At 44.2% G+C, this 15,883-nt stretch overlaps 1 protein-coding gene across 1 annotated transcript in view; it reads right to left on the reverse strand.

Moving 5' to 3' along the window:
- Positions 1-15,883, reverse strand: part of EPHA5 (EPH receptor A5) — a 257,239-nt gene that overhangs the window by 108,729 nt on the left and 132,627 nt on the right. The window contains exon 5 of the mRNA XM_066630994.1: positions 3,949-4,284. Coding sequence (XP_066487091.1) covers positions 3,949-4,284 — 336 coding nt within the window. The remainder of the gene's footprint in view (positions 1-3,948; positions 4,285-15,883) is intronic.

A 15,883-nucleotide genomic window follows, 5' to 3' on the forward strand; every position in this document is an offset into this window, starting at 1 on the left:
CCATGAAGCTCTGAGTGATGTACACCATGTTATCCCATTTTACTCTCTCAACAATCCTTTGATACAGCGTAGGCTGAAAGAAAAGTAACTAGCTCAAGATTACCTACTAAGCTTCACAGACCAATGAGAAAGTTTCTCAGATTTCCTTGATCCAAATCCAAAGCTTGAACTACACATTACCTCAAGCTTGAACTACACATTTAAACACAACTATCTGTTGAATTCTCCCCCTTTCCCTGTAACATTTACAGCCAATCCTATAGATGATTAAACTGCCAGGTGGAGTGCATTGCAACAGCGAGAGGCACTTCCACTCTTGCAAAATGACTGCCAATGGTGCACACAGCACTTCATCGGTGACCATTCTGCAAACGCTGCTGCAAGGTCAGCATCATTATGACACCACTGCTAGTTCCCACTGTACCCACCAGATCAGGTGAGGCAGCAGTGCAGCAGGAACCAGCCCCAGGAAAGCAGCAGTGGGGGCAGGGGGAGGTGCAGGGATGGTTGAAACTGGGCAAGGAGGGGGAGGAATGGGGGTGGGGAGGTGAAGGGAGGGTGGATCTGGTGAACATGGGGCGCATAGGTTCCTATCCCTCTTTTCAAGCCTCTCTGCTTCTTTCTACTTGAACTACAGAGCTGGTGCAGGTTTGAGGAGACCCACGGAGCAGCAGGAGGCTTACGGAGGAGTAAGGGGAAATAATTTCCCCTTTCCCCTCCAAATTCTCTCTATCCCCCCCCCACACCTGCAGGATACAGTGCATGCCTTTTTTTTTTGCACAGCTGGTATCTGTGGGGAAAGATAGGATAGGAAAGATAGGATTGGGCTCTTAGATTTATTTACAGTTTGAATCTGATTAATATTTGAATCCTCCTTTGAATCTGATTAATATTACAAGGCGAGATAAATAACTCAACACAGGAGCTGCATTTTCAAACGCAGGTCTGTGCATCATGGCTGCCCCAACAGTATCTACTACGGCAGATTGATTCAAATTAGCATTCTTTAACCATTGAGATCAACAGGTGTGCAGGTATTTTCATTCCAAAGCAAAAATCAACAGCAATCTGGCCACAAAGACAAATGTTTATAGTGTGGTATAGAGCAGAACAGAAACCATGCAGCACAGAATGTGAAACCATGCAGCACAGAATGTGAAACACTTCTGCTAAGCAAGCCTATATAGATATAACCTAATTATCCACAGATTCTTCACCTTCGATTTTATCTCAAGATGATGAGAAGGGCCCTTTAAATTAAAGGAAATAAGTTGTTAACAATAGTCTTGTTAATGGGGACAGGACAGCCAGCAGACAATCCATCGTTCATTCTCTCTCCAAGTGCTTAGAACAACTTCACTCTGACCCCTCCCTTCCCCCTGAGCAAATGAAAGAATGCTAAGTAGTTATCACCTTCTCCAGTCTTTCCCTGAGCAGTAGCTCCTGGTGAAGGGAGGAATCGGTGCCTCGGAGTGAAGCCATGCTAAGTTCCTCGAGAGAGACTGATTGAGTGCCTGATTCCTCTGTCATACATTACAAAGGTTGGCAAGGCTGTTTTTAAATCATTGAGTTTGGAATAACTCATCCACCCCGTGAGAGAACCTTAGCATTCCACCTTGTTGCCACATGACTTTCACCTAAATCAGGGGACAGGGATGCTCTGGGCAGTCACATCTGACCGGACATCCTATCATACAGCCTTCTGGGATGCCGGGCAACAGACGCAACTGCCCAGAGCATCCCTGTCCCCCGATCTACTTGAAAGTCATGCAGCAACATGGTGGAACGGTAAGTTCTGGTCCAAAAGTGAACCTTTTTTTGTAACACCGAAGTTTGGCGACTGCTGTCCTAAAACACTTCACATGTTATCTTGTGGTAAGCCTAACAATCACCTTGTTGATAACAATCACTATTATTCCCATATTTCAGATGTGGGTCAGTCTGGAAGATTTTCTCATTGCCTAGGCCAGTCCCCTGTAATATAGGATATGCATGAGCACAATGCATATGTGTCCTCTCCCTTCTGGAAGAGTTCAGGAAGTTTTGAATGTTCACATGATTAAGGGAATTCGTCCCTTCACTCTGACACAAGAGTGCAGTGTTTCATATTCTGGATTTCTCTATTGTTTTCTAGTTCTCACTTCCATCCTAAGGTTGGAAAAAAGAAGCCAGAAATCAGGCAGGCTGCATGAGTTAAGCAAATCTTTGGTCAAGGATTGCTGAGCCATGTAATATTTAAAGGGTCCTCTGAAAGAAAAATGCACTGGAAAACAGAAGAGAGGCCATTGGCCAACTCAAGTCCCTATCAGCTTATGTTAAGTACAGGCTTGCCCCAGTAACCATGGGGAACATTCTGGAATGCCCTGTGGTTACCTGAAACCGTGGATACAGGCAAATGCCTGCACCCCACCCTCCGGAGGCAAGGGGAGAAACCATAAGTGACATTTTTAATGACTTGCAACGCTTTAATGCCTTGTAATGCTTCCCCAGGCATCCCAATGCATTTTAAGGCATTAAAAACATCATCTCCAGTTTCTCTGTGAAACTGGAAGTCATGTATTTTTAGCTGCTGGGCTCAGAGGACCCTCTGGAGGCAAACTCCCCTTGCCTCCAGAGGGGGCTCGTGCAGGGGCCCTGCAGACCTGATCCATGGCTAAATTAATCTGTGATATGGGATTCGCAGATACGGGTGTCCCCCTGTATCCTTAAGTATGTGAGGTTCATTCATTTCCCTCCCTGCACAACAATGCAGAGTATTTTAAAGGCAAGAAGAGGAAAAGCAATCAGTTTTCCTTCTCCTATCTCCAGAGCCACCTGATATGCCGCAATAAAACACCCAAGTTCGAGGCTGGTAAGTAGCACCATTTCTGATTCGATATAGCAGAGGGTAGAGCAATACAGAGCAAAATATAGCAGCACCATATAGCAGAGAGTAGAACAATTTCTTCAAACTGAAAATCACTTATGAATCAAATGTTCACAACTAACCTACAGATTTGTATAACCTTTAATTAACAGCCCAGTCCTAACCAACTTTCCAGCACTGCTGCAGCAGTTCCAACAGGGTGTGCCCTGCATTGTGTGGTGGTGCAGGCAGTCATGAAGGAGTTCTCAAGATAAGGGAATGTTTGTTTTCTTACCCTGGGGCTGCACTGGGACTGGAAATTTGGTTAGGACTGGGCTGTAAAATACTGTATATTACTTCCACAAATTTGGTGGACAGCTTGTAGTCATGTTGCACAATTTCACAAGATTCTTATTCTGAAATCAGTTAGTTCAAATGTGAACAACTGAGGTAGTCTATTTTAAAGGATTATTATTTTAATCTCTTGATGACCTGGGATTAGAATTCATGACAGGTACAAAAATCTGGATTTCTTTTAGCCTTTCTTTTAATTGTGTCCATATCATAAACAATTTTTTAATCATGTTTTCAAAAGCATTTTGGAGAACCAAGTTAAATTTATAAACAACAACATCCCCAGCCTCAGAAAAAAGCTAGCATGCTTGGTATTCTGATAGGCATCTATAGGCATAGAGCAAATACGGTACCAGATCTGCACTAAACCAGCACAATTTATTCAATATCTTTGTTTCCTTTTCAGGTGATCGTTTAAAAATAAAAGCTACATTAGAAAATCAGTGTAACCATATGGTCATTCAAGGAAAATAATGGTACACCTTCCATTTTATGACCAAATTGAAGCAACAAGAAATAGTCTATATAAGCAACTCCATTGTCTATTATTACAAAGGATTCTCAGAGGACACATACTGTGATGAAACAAAATGAAGTGGTTTGTAATTGAAAGCCAAGATGTGTGATGTCAACTAGCATTCAATAATGAATTTACTGTTTACTACTATTTAGAAGTTCCAACTTGGCAAACTGTCAGTGGCCAAGCCCACCCCAAAGCCTAGTTATCCCATCTGTGCAATTACACTTACCTGCTTGGTTTGTGGTTACATTCACTGACACAAATTGTCGTGCAGCTGGGCTCTGGTTGGACACACCGTTCACTGCCTCTATTTCAAAGGTATAGTTTGTGTGAGCAAGCAGGTCGACCATCATCACTGAGGTATTTTTCAGGCCGCTTTGTTGTGGAAGGTACCTGACATGACTGCCACATGCCTCACAGAGACCCGAGTGCGAGTTGCACTTCTTGCATGCAATATAATAAGACACATCTTTCCTTCCACCAGTATCAGCAGGAGGAATCCATTCCAGAAAGACACTAGTCTCGTTAACATTTGAGATGGCACTCCGAGGAGCAGAGGGGGGTCCTGGCGTGTAAAGTAAAGCAAGAAAAACAAAAGGTAAAAATCAGATTCAAAGTCCCAACCCACTGTCAGTTTCACTACCCACCTACTGGACTTCTCTAATTGTGAGCCAATATGTACTGCCCCAGAATCCAAACTTACTTACCACTGACTCTGAGGAAGACAATGGGTTGTTGTCTGACTCTGAACACCTTACTGGTGGTTCAGGTTTTTTCAACCAAAGGGTATGATATTCTTGCTACATCAGCCCAACAACCAGCTAAATCAGGAGTCTCCAAACTTTTTGTATGAGCACCACATTGTATATATTTTACACACTTTTGCAAGTTTAAAAAAAATCAGTAATATAAATGAATGAATGACATTTAAACAAATCAATGTTTTACTTGGATCTTTTTTTGTGTTCAGTATGATATGATTCAGAGCAAAAGAGAAATGTGACAATTACAAAGAAACAATGGGGTGCTTAAATTGAGAAATGATACATAAAGAATAAAAATGTCAAACATTAGCGAATGTTCTGACCCCCCCCCCAATCAAAAAAAAGTTTCTGTGAGCCAGATAAAATATTGTGGTGAGGGCCATAGTTTGGAGACCCTGATCCAGATTATCTGTTCATCTAGGATAGGCATGAGCCACCAGCATGTTTTAATATTACGAAGTAAGACTGCACAATGAGCTCTTAGCTGTAAAGCACAACTCCTCCTCTGAGTATACACTCTTGTTTAAGAACATAAGAAGTGTTTTACTAGTTTAGACCAAGGGCCACGTAGTCCAGCATCCACTGTAAGAATCTCAGAAAACAAGACACTAGATCAGCCATTTTCAACCACTGTGCCGTGGTTACACTGGTGTGCTGCAAAAGGCCCCCAGGTGTGCCGCAGGAATTAGGGAGAGGGTCATTTATCAATAGGATCATTGGGGGATGTGAGCCCCCATAGACAGCACAGTGTGCCTTGTCAATTGTCAAAAAGTCGATGGTGTGTCTTGACCCAGTGCCTTCCCAGTGTGCCGCGAGATGAAAAAGGTTGAAAATCACTGCACTAGATGGTCTGCTGGAAATGTGTAAATTCTCCATTACAATTACAATAGCCCTTCTATTAACAAGGGCTCCCTCCTGCCTACCCCATCCCTAGAAGTCCCTGGGTCCAGGAAGCAACAGGGACAGGTGCAAGTTTTCCACAGCACACAGCACTATGCCTTTAAAATTCCTCAGACCTGCAGTTTGGGGGCAGTGCTCTGGTAATTGAACATTTCCCCACTTCTTTCCCCCACTTTCGTCCCCTTCTCCCAGGTAAGGTAAACAGCCCCGCAGTGGGGCTACGGTAGTAAAGTGAAAATGGGGCTACGACCTTTTGGTCGGCAGTGAAGTAAGTAGCCCTATTGCAGGACTGTTTACCTTACCTGGGAGAAGGGGACGAAAGTCCCCATCTCCTGAGGCGCCTCCCGCAGTAGCCTGGGGCACGCAGGATCCGGCAGCAGCCGTTTTCAGTGCCGCCGAGCCTGTGCATCCCGGGAAGCTCAGGATTGGGCTGCCCAATGGCTGTGGTTCCCAGCTGGTGGCAAATCCATGTTCTTTGCTGTATAATATGGGGAAAAAGGATGAGCTTTCCTAAACACCTAGGATAACAACACAGAAGAAGGAACCAGCTTGTTCCCCCCAAATACTAAAGAACCTCTTTCTCTTTTGCGTGAATTAGAGCAATAGATGACAGGCAGCAGGCAGAGGGTGCCATTCAGAGTTAACAAGAAATGGCAAGGTAATTCACATTTCAGGAGCAGGATGGCAGGGAGCACGGTGGCAGTAAGGGCTGCAGTGTGCAAACAGCTCCACAGGCAACCAAAGCATTGCTTTGGACAAAAGCTAGATCCCAAGACAGGATTGGCCTATATTTTAGATCTCAAATGTTCAATTGCCAGAGCACTCCCCCCAAACCAAAAGGTCGGTGGTAAGATAAAGGTGCTCATGTAGGGCGCCGAGCCTTGTAGGGATCCACAACTTGGATCCTGCGGAATTGAGCTCTGCAGACACGCCTCCCTCTCTCCCCCTGGCACGCCTGCAGCCTGCCCCCCTCCCCACGTCACACCTCTGCATCACACCTCCCCCCGCCCTCTCTCCGCCCCCCACCAGCCTCCCTCCTCCCCGGAATGCCTCCTTCCCGCCCCCGCCCCCCGTGCCACGGCTCGGCAGTCCAGGAGACGCTGAGCTGCGGAAGCTGGGCGACTGCCACGTTTGGCAGTCTGGAACGTGGCACCGGCCACGTTTGCAGCACGTTTGTGACAGTGCTCGATGGCACGAAGCTGTGCTGCCGAGCACAGGATTGGGCTCTCAGTCCCCTAAAGCAGTGTTTCCTAAACATTTTGGGCTGGCTGTTCCCTTGACCTACTGAGCCATTGGCCATGGCTCCCCAACAGGGCTACAATCCTATACATTGTATAGGGCAGTGGGATTTTTGCAAAGATTCTGTGGCTTCCCTGGCTGGTTCCCTAGGGAGCCTTGAATCACTGTTTGGGAACCACTGCCCTAAGGAATAGGTCTTTTTCACATTCACACTTTAAATTTTAAAGCTGCATACCTAACAATGCAATACATGAGGAATCCCTTAGAACCTGTTCATCCTGGACCTTTCAAGTTTTTGTTCATCTATTAAAGTTTAAATGGACACTGTACAGAACACACCAATTAAGTTTCTTACATGCATATTTAAATAGCCAGAGTTACCTGCAAGGGACATGGAAACAGATATTAATAAAAGATGTGCTAGAGGGAGTTTCTAAATTTTTACTTTTGGCGATTTCTAAGCCTTCTTAATGTAATTTGTCAAAAATGTTGATATTTTATGTTGAACTGTAAATGTTTTATTAGTAATTTAGTATCTTAACTCCGTTTTTGATAAGCGGGATTAGGACTAATTATGTTTGCTTTATGATTTCTCTATCTATGCCTAATAAAGGTTCATTCATTCATTCATTCAATAAAAGATTGGGGCAATGGCTCTAAAGCCTGTTTATTGCTTGGAACCCAGCAAAATATGCTATTCATAAAAGACAGTGCTGTGCATGTGTTTTAATTCACCTTTCCAGGGAGTGGGTACATTTCCTACCACAGGAGGACTTCTCTTGATAAAACCCAATGCTAGTGGCTCTTCGCTCAATGCTCTTCGCCCTTTAAGAAAATTATCACTGGCACTTTGGTGCACTAAACACTCAAGGAAAATGAGCTACCATAACCATTTTCTTCCTATGAGCAAAAAAGTACATGAGGTACATTGGGTAACTGTATTCCAGCTAAGTTTCATTTCTCTGTATGATAGAAAAGAAGACTAAATAGCCTCTGACTGCTGTTCTTTCAAACACAGGCATTATGAGCAAGCCTTGAGTTTCATTTGTGAACAGCACAGAATCTATCTGCAGTAACCAGTTACTCCTAAAATAACCCACTATTTTCTTAACAGATATTTAAGAAAATTGGGAGATCCTGGGTGCTATGAAAACACCCAGTTGTGTGATGGAACAGAGCGCTGTACACTGGGCATAGATCTCAAAGATTTTAACTGAACACACAAGCAGGAGAAACAGGAAGATCCGCTGGAAATGCTGATTTTTTTTCCAGCTGTGCATTGTTCCCTTTCTCTGCAAAGCTAGCTAATTACTCTGCTGTCCCCAAATACTGCAGAAAACTCACCACTGCTCAGGAAACACTGTTCATGGTGATTAATGACTACTGCAAACTGTCCTATTGTACAAGGGTACCCAAACTCTGGCCCACGGACCTTTTGCAACCCTCGGGCACTCCCAATCTGGCCCATGGGGAGCGCCCAGTCTCCAATAAACCTCTGGCTTGCTGCAGACTTGCTAGAACCTGCACTAGCCTGACATGACTGCCCGACACGAGCTGTGGACTGAGTTTTCTCTCTGCTGCTTGCTACTTCATGTCTGTGAAGCAGCAGCAGCAAAGGAAAGCCAGGCCTCGCTTTCTGCAAGGCCTTGAACTATCACGAGACACTGCAAACCGAGGCCGGGTTTTCCTTTGCTGCTGCTGCTGCTTCACAAGCAGTGGAGGGAGCAGTATACTGTGCCACCACCAGGGCACCATCACTGCCCACTGCTGCCTGCCCACTGCTGATTCCTGCCCACTGTTGCCTTGTGCCCCAAGCAGAGGGGATGAGCGGGAACGTGAGAGCAGCGAGGGCCAGCCCTCCACAGCAGCCATCACCTCACAGTTTCTGGGGCCGGCAATTTGCTTGCCACCCTTAACCCTACCTATAGGGAAGAGAAGAGAAGAACGTTAAGTCTCACTAGTCTCAAAGTACATCCCTGATTATCCTCTGGTTGATGTTATTTTAACTACCTTCACGTTCCATGTGCATCATTGCCTCGGAACAATTTATGTCTCAATGTGTTTTATTTCAGAGCAAGAGGTATGAGAACAGGAGTTATGTTAACCCCTCCCCTTTTCTGACGGTCAGTATGTTTGGTAAAAGCACATCTCTGATTGTTCCATGTGCATCATTGCCTCAGAAAATTTCATTCATTCATAAAGCTTCATCTTTAATGTATTCATTTATGTAAATTTATTCAAATTTCAAATGTAAATTGATTCTTTTTTCCCTGCCCCTGAACGCCGTTTCAGAGAGAGGATGTGGCCCTCCTGCCAAAAGGTTTGGGCATCCCTGCTATAGAACAATGTATACTTTCAAAAAACAAATCCAATCAGATGATGTCATATTACACATTCAGCCCATAAATTTTCATACATTTCATCTAATGATGTTGATTGGCAGTAGGTTCAAGGCAGACCAAAGGTACTGCTTTGCACAATGCACATGACAGTAATTATCCATGGCAGCCTAATGGAACCTCCATGCACTGACACAGTGTATCTCTGAATACCAGATGGCAGGAGAAAACAAGAGGGAATGGCCATTACCTTCATGCCCTACATGTGACCTTCCAGAAGCTGCTGTCTGTTGCAGGAAACAGTATACTGTAGCCAAAGGTGGCTAAATTCAAATGAACTGGGGGGGGGGGTTGATTCTCAGTACCTATTACATGGCCAAGGGGCGAACTCACCAAATTATTTTGATTGCCTGGAAGGTAATTTCCCAGAGGGAAAGAAGAGTAGCAAGTCATCAATTGCTAAAAACATACTTAAAATATCCACCTAAATGTGCAATTTTTCCCCTCCCCAACTTCTTTCACCAGTATCACTACTGCCCCCCAACAGCAACCTCTCTTGAGTGTGAATGTCCATTGCAACTCCCACTGCCAAAGCCTCTACATATCATGGTTTAGCCGTATGTGCCAACATGGCCCCCACTCATCAGTCATGCTAGTTTAAGAATCCCTACATCTGTCACACAGAATTAAATGGCTATGTGGCAAATTAGATAAAAGACAGTGAAGGCTAAAAGGAGGGGGGGAAATGGCCCCAAGTAGCCACTGACACCAATGGAACATAAATACGATGAAAAATGTGTGAATTGGAGAAGTGAAGAGGTGTTGTTTGGGTAATTTGTTCACTGTCATACTTAGGTAAATATCAAAATTAGAGAATGCTCTGCTTAGTTCCATTACACAGCAAATCTCAAAACACTAGATTACAGAAATTCAAATTTTTTATATATTCCTTTTAGATAAGCCATAATTATTTCCAGCCCTCACTTTGTTATTTTTCAAGATGTTGACAGCTTTTCACTCTCCTTGATATGCAACCTCAAAATTTATTCTGTTTTCTCCTTCTCCCATCAGATACATATAACGATCAAGTACCATGAAATTTATCTTCTCAAAATTTCTGAAAATGTGTCAACTTCTCTAAAAATATACGAATCCTTGCACTAGTAAACTCCTACTTCCAAGCTTAATGCTATTCAGAGCATTATCTTATTAATACTACCATGCCCATTACATTGGTCTTCTTTCTACCTCAAACAGAATTATCTCGGTTTGATGCGGAAACGTGACCCAGTGATTCTCAAAGTTGGTGTCTCTGCAACCCACCTCATCCTCCATGGTGGGTTGTGACCTGATGCTCCCTGTCATGCCTCAAAGCATTATTGGGAGCCACCAGAGGCCACTTCTGGGTTGCACAGGGCCTGCAACCCACTCCATTGGACTCTGCAGGCTCAAAAATGCCTTCCAGAAGCAAACGGGGAGTCACAGAAGCAAACCAGAAGGTGCATCCAGTCAACTTCTGAACGACATTCTGGGGCCCACAGAGGCCAATGGAGTGGGACATGGGCCCAGCATGACCCAGAAGCAGTTTCTGGTGGCTCCCAGCAATGCTTTGCCGTTGCAACAGAAAGCACTGGGTCATGACCCACTGCACATCAGGTTGCGACCCACCAGTGGGTCATGACCCACAGTTTAAGAAACAATGCTCTAGCCTTTACCTTTAAAAAACGCACGCAAGAAGAGGACTCAAGAGTTTTAGTACTCATTTTTACAAAGAAAGCAATATTTAATCTGTATGGTTGGGAAAATAGCTTGGACATGTGTAGACGAAGATGATATAGGTTTAAAACCAGAAGGAAGTTCAGCTGATATAAAGGCAGGTAAGAGGCTTGAATGACAGGTAAGAGGCTTGAATGTCAGAGGCTATCTGACATTCTCCATCTATTCTATTCCCTTCACTCTGTCCCTCCTGTCCAGAAAACACTATTCTTTTTGTCTTCATATTATTCACTTATTATTATTCACTTCATACAGGCTTATTTGCAATTATCAGTTCCTCTGGTATTTGATTTGCAGTGTTTGCACTGGCCAAAGACCATGGCTTTCAAACTTCCTACACTCCATACTATTGGTCTGCCATGGAATCCCTGCATATCGCAGAGAATTCTGGAGCACATTCTGGGACAATATACTCAATGCTGACCTGCAGGCTGATCATGATGAGCAAACTGTCCCCAGGACTGGTTATATTAAAGACTACTGAGGGACCCCAGAGTGACTCAAAACACCTTTTGAGAAACACAATGCTCGAGGAGATACTACTGGGGGAAAAACAACACTATCAAGGTTTCCTTCCAGAAAACAAATTAGCAATATATCACATGTATACTCAAAACATAATGGCTTTAACATGAAGCTAAGTCACCGCTTTCTGCATTCACAGGTTTGACTACAATGTTGGTCTCTCTTATATTTATGCTCATCCACCAATTACTGTATGGTCAATACAGAAGTACTTTTCCCTGGAATGACTGTGCCCGGCTCCTGGATCAGCTCAGTGCTCTGGTCATCTCTCTGTAGTATAAAGGCAAATAGGACAAATCTAGGTGATCCTACATTGTTAAATAAATTGACCCTTACAGATCCTGGGCTGGAGGTGGGAAAAAAAAAGCCCATACAGCAGATAATTCAAGCAAGTGCACAACTCCAAGCAAGGAACGGTGAGTGACTAGATCTGCCTTCTCCAGGTAAGAGTGCAGCTGGCACACGTGCCCCAGCTGTGTAAGGACACTCCTGATTATAGCTGCATCCTGGCAAGTACTATGAATGGTCCTCTCATTATTGACAGCTAGAAGGAATGCCATTCACCTCAGCTCTATGACTTTTCAATTGAGGTAGTTCAAGTGGCTATGCTGCCTGAGTTGGCACAGATCTACTGCCCTTGTCAGCACACACCTCCCAATAATCCCCCCAACACACATACACCTCGCCACCATTGTCTCTGCCACCACCATCTCCTCTTCCTTACCCACTGACTGCTTAAAGAAGATCAACTCAAAGTGCACTCAAATACAGGTGCTCTCTCACTCTCCTCTTCAGCTTTGTCATTAAGGTGGGTGATAGGAGATCATCAATTATTTTGCCCTGTGTTTCAGTGATACTTGCGCCTGAAGCTTATCACGATGTCAGACAAAAATTGTGCCCCTATCGGGCAGAGTCAATACAGCCACAAGTTTAAGACTGACTACAAAGATAAGTCAAAATTGGTTGGCCTTTGTGTGTAACAACAGGCTCAAATTACAGATTGCTTGAATTTTTGTGATTTTTTTCTCTTTTCAAAAAAATCCAGATTATGAGTCTGAGCAAAGGAAAATATAGAGACTACTCAACAGTTTATCTTCTCATTCTTCTCCACTCAAAATCACTCCTTCCAATCTGCCCTGTTTTTACTGGGGAGTGGGGGAGGAGAGATGCTAGGACCTTCCTTCACTTGTTCACTCCCTGCTGTTGGGTGTGCTTTTCAGACATGTGTTAATGTGGGCCCTGCTTTGTTTCCCTGGGTCCTGTGCAGTGGCCCAGGGCACAGCTAAGTTGTTCAGTGGAGAAGGAAGAGGGAAGTGAGGGTGAAGGTCCATAGAACAAACTTTTCTTGTAGGAATCAGGAAGCAGGGAAGGGGAATCAAGATAAAAGCAATTTAATGCTTTACTTAATCACCACTTACTTCCGGGTTTGGATACCAGACGCAACATTGTGAGCAAGAGGTAAGAGGATTAGGGCAGGTGGAAGGGCCTTTTCAAGTACGCAAAACCCACATATAGCAGCTCTGCCTGCTAAGCTGAGCCTCCTGCTGCTGTCTGCAAGGCTGTAGTGCAGCCTCGCTGCCGGGAGGCAGGCATCCTGTGACGCCCCAGTGAATGCCTTATAATGGTCCAGAGTGTTGCAACACACACTTTAGGAACCTCTAGATCTTAAATGTAAGCAGTTATAATATTCAGTGAAGAGAGAGAAGGTAAAGAGGAAATCATTAAAAGGGAAAAGGGCACTTGATTGCACAAATACAGAACAGGAAAAGAAGGAAAAATAGGTATAGCCTAATTAACCATTAAATTTTATTAGCTATTTATGGATTTTTCACTGAGATGAGCCCTTTAAATTAAAGGGCATCCACCCAATTAAATTATGGCATCCACCCAAGAGTTATTCAGGAACTGAAGAATGAAGTTGCTGATCTCTTGACTAAGATATGCAACTTGTCACTCAAAACGGCCACGGTGCCAGAAGATTGGAGGATAGCAAATGTCACGCTGATCTTTAAAAAGGGAAAGAGGGGGGACCTGGGAAACTATAGGCCGGTCAGCCTAACATCTATACCGGGTAAGATTGTGGAACGCCTCATCAAAGATAGAATCTCAAAACACATAGATGAACAGGCCTTGCTGAGGGAGAATCAGCATGGCTTCTGTAAGGGTAAGTCTTGCCTCACAAACCTTATAGAATTCTTTGAAACGGTCAACAGGCATGTGGATGCGGGAGAACCTGTGGACATTATATATCTGGACTTTCAGAAGGCGTTCGACATGGTCCCTCACCAAAGGCTACTGAAAAAAATCCACAGTCAGGGAATTAGAAGACAGGTCCTCTCATGGGTTGAGAACTGGTTGAAGGCCAGGAAACAGAGAGTGGGTGTCAATGGGCAATTTTCACAATGGAGAGAAGTGAAAAGCAGTGTGCCCCAAGGATCTGTCCTGGGACCAGTGCTTTTCAACCTCTTCATAAATGACCTGGAGACAGGGTTGAGCAGTGAGGTTGCAAAGTTTGCGGACAACACCAAACTTTTCCGAGTGGTGAAGACCAGAAGTGATTGTGAGGAGATCCAGAAGGATCTCTCCAGACTGGCAGAACGGGCAACAAAATGGCAGATGCGCTTCAATGTCAGTAAGTGTAAAGTCATGCACATTCTGGCAAAAAATAAAAACTTCACATATAGGCTGATGGGTTCTGAGCTGTCTGTGACACATCAGGAGAGAGATCTTGGGGTGGTGGTGGACAGATGGATGAAAGTGTCGACCCAATGTGTGGCAGCAGTAAAGAAGGCCAATTCTATGCTTGGGATCATTAGAAAAGGTATTGAGAACAAAACGGCTAATATTATACTGACGTTGTACAAATCTATGGTAAGGCCACACCTGGAGTATTGTGTCCAGTTCTGGTTGCCGCATCTCAAAAAAGACATAGTGGAAATGGAAAAAGTGCAAAAGAGAGCGACTAAGATGATTACGGGGCTGGGGCACCTTCCTTATGAGGAAAGGCTACGGTGTTTGGGCCTCTTCAGCCTAGAAAAGAGACGCCTGAGGGGGGACATGATTGAGACATACAAAATTATGCAGGGGATGGACAGAGTGGATAGGGAGATGCTCTTTACACTCTCACATAACACCAGAACCAGGGGATATCCACTAAAATTGAGTGTTGGGAGAATTAGGACAAAAGAAAATATTTCTTTACTCAGCGTGTGGTTGGTCTGTGGAACTCCTTGCCACAGGATGTGGTGATGGTGACTGGCCTGGACACCTTTAAAAGGGGATTGGACAAGTTTCTGGAGGAAAAATCCATTAAGGGGGTACAAGTCATGATGTGTATGCGCAACCTCCTGATTTTAGAAATGGGTTATGTCAGATGCAAGGAAGGGCACCAGAATGAGGTCTCTTGTTATCTGGTGTGCTCCCTGGGGCATTTGGTGGGCCGCTGTGAGATACAGGAAGCTGGACTAGATGGGCCTATGGCCTGATCCAGTGGGGCTGTTCTTATGTTCTTAAAGGAAAAACATCCCTTTATTCAGCCTCCCTCACCACTGTAATGCAGGAGAGCAGCAGCAGCCAGGCAATCAAACTCACTTCAGGGGCTTAGAACTGCTTAGTTTCAGTTCACTCCAAGGCAAGTGACCCCTCCCTTCCCCTGGGAACATGGGAAAGAATGCAAAGCAGAAGTGATTATCACCTCCGCTTTGCATTCTCTTTGCATTCTGTTGCATGCTCCAGGAGGTAGGGAGGGGTCACTTGCCTTGGAGTGAACCGAAACTAAGCTCTTGATTGATTGATTGATTGATTGATTGCCTCCCTGCTGTGGCTCTCCTGCATTACAATGGTAAACAAGGCTATTTTTAAACTGTTGAGTACATAATTTTTTAAAATTGATTTCATTTAACGTGATTTTCAGTATCTGCAGGGGTTCTGGGTTTGGAATCCCTGCTGATGCCAAGACACAACCTGTAGGGAAATTAGAAGAGTTTTCTGGAAATGCTGAAAATCTGGCCCCTATAGCTATTTGCAACAAATGCCCTCCCAGTGCATTTACTCCCTCCCTTTGCATCACAATTCCAAGCAAGACTAGGAGCCCCATGGCTGCCATTTACATCCAAAGGGCAATTCCAGTGTTAAGTTCAGTCACTGAAAACAAGATCTATTCCACTGAATCTTGCAAAGAATATTTCGCTTCCAATTTCTTTGCACTTATCCTCTGGAACTCACTGGAACTAATTATATTCCATAGATATGTAAAATTTTTGCCAAGTGATCAAGCTCCAATTATCACTTCGCCTTATCTCCTGGTCGGCAGAGCCTTTCAACTCCGAACAGTTTTGTTTCTCAAGCAGCAGGCAGGCACCACCTCAGAGATCGTTTGTTTCTACAGCAACTGGGAAATTCCAGCCAAAGTTAACCTTTTATTCTCCTTCCTTCCTTCCCTTTTGCAAATGCTTGCAAAGCAGGTCTGTTTCTGAAACACCAGGATGGGATCTTCCTTTCCATTTGAAACAAAGTCCCAAGATACAATTAAATAGTGCACCATTATTTAAGAATAACACCCATGGAAAGCAGTGGGTCTACTTCTGAGTAAAAAGGTTTGCAAATATATGCAGCTGCATCT

Source organism: Tiliqua scincoides, chromosome 5, assembly GCF_035046505.1.
Source record: "Tiliqua scincoides isolate rTilSci1 chromosome 5, rTilSci1.hap2, whole genome shotgun sequence".
Taxonomy (NCBI): domain Eukaryota; kingdom Metazoa; phylum Chordata; class Lepidosauria; order Squamata; family Scincidae; genus Tiliqua; species Tiliqua scincoides.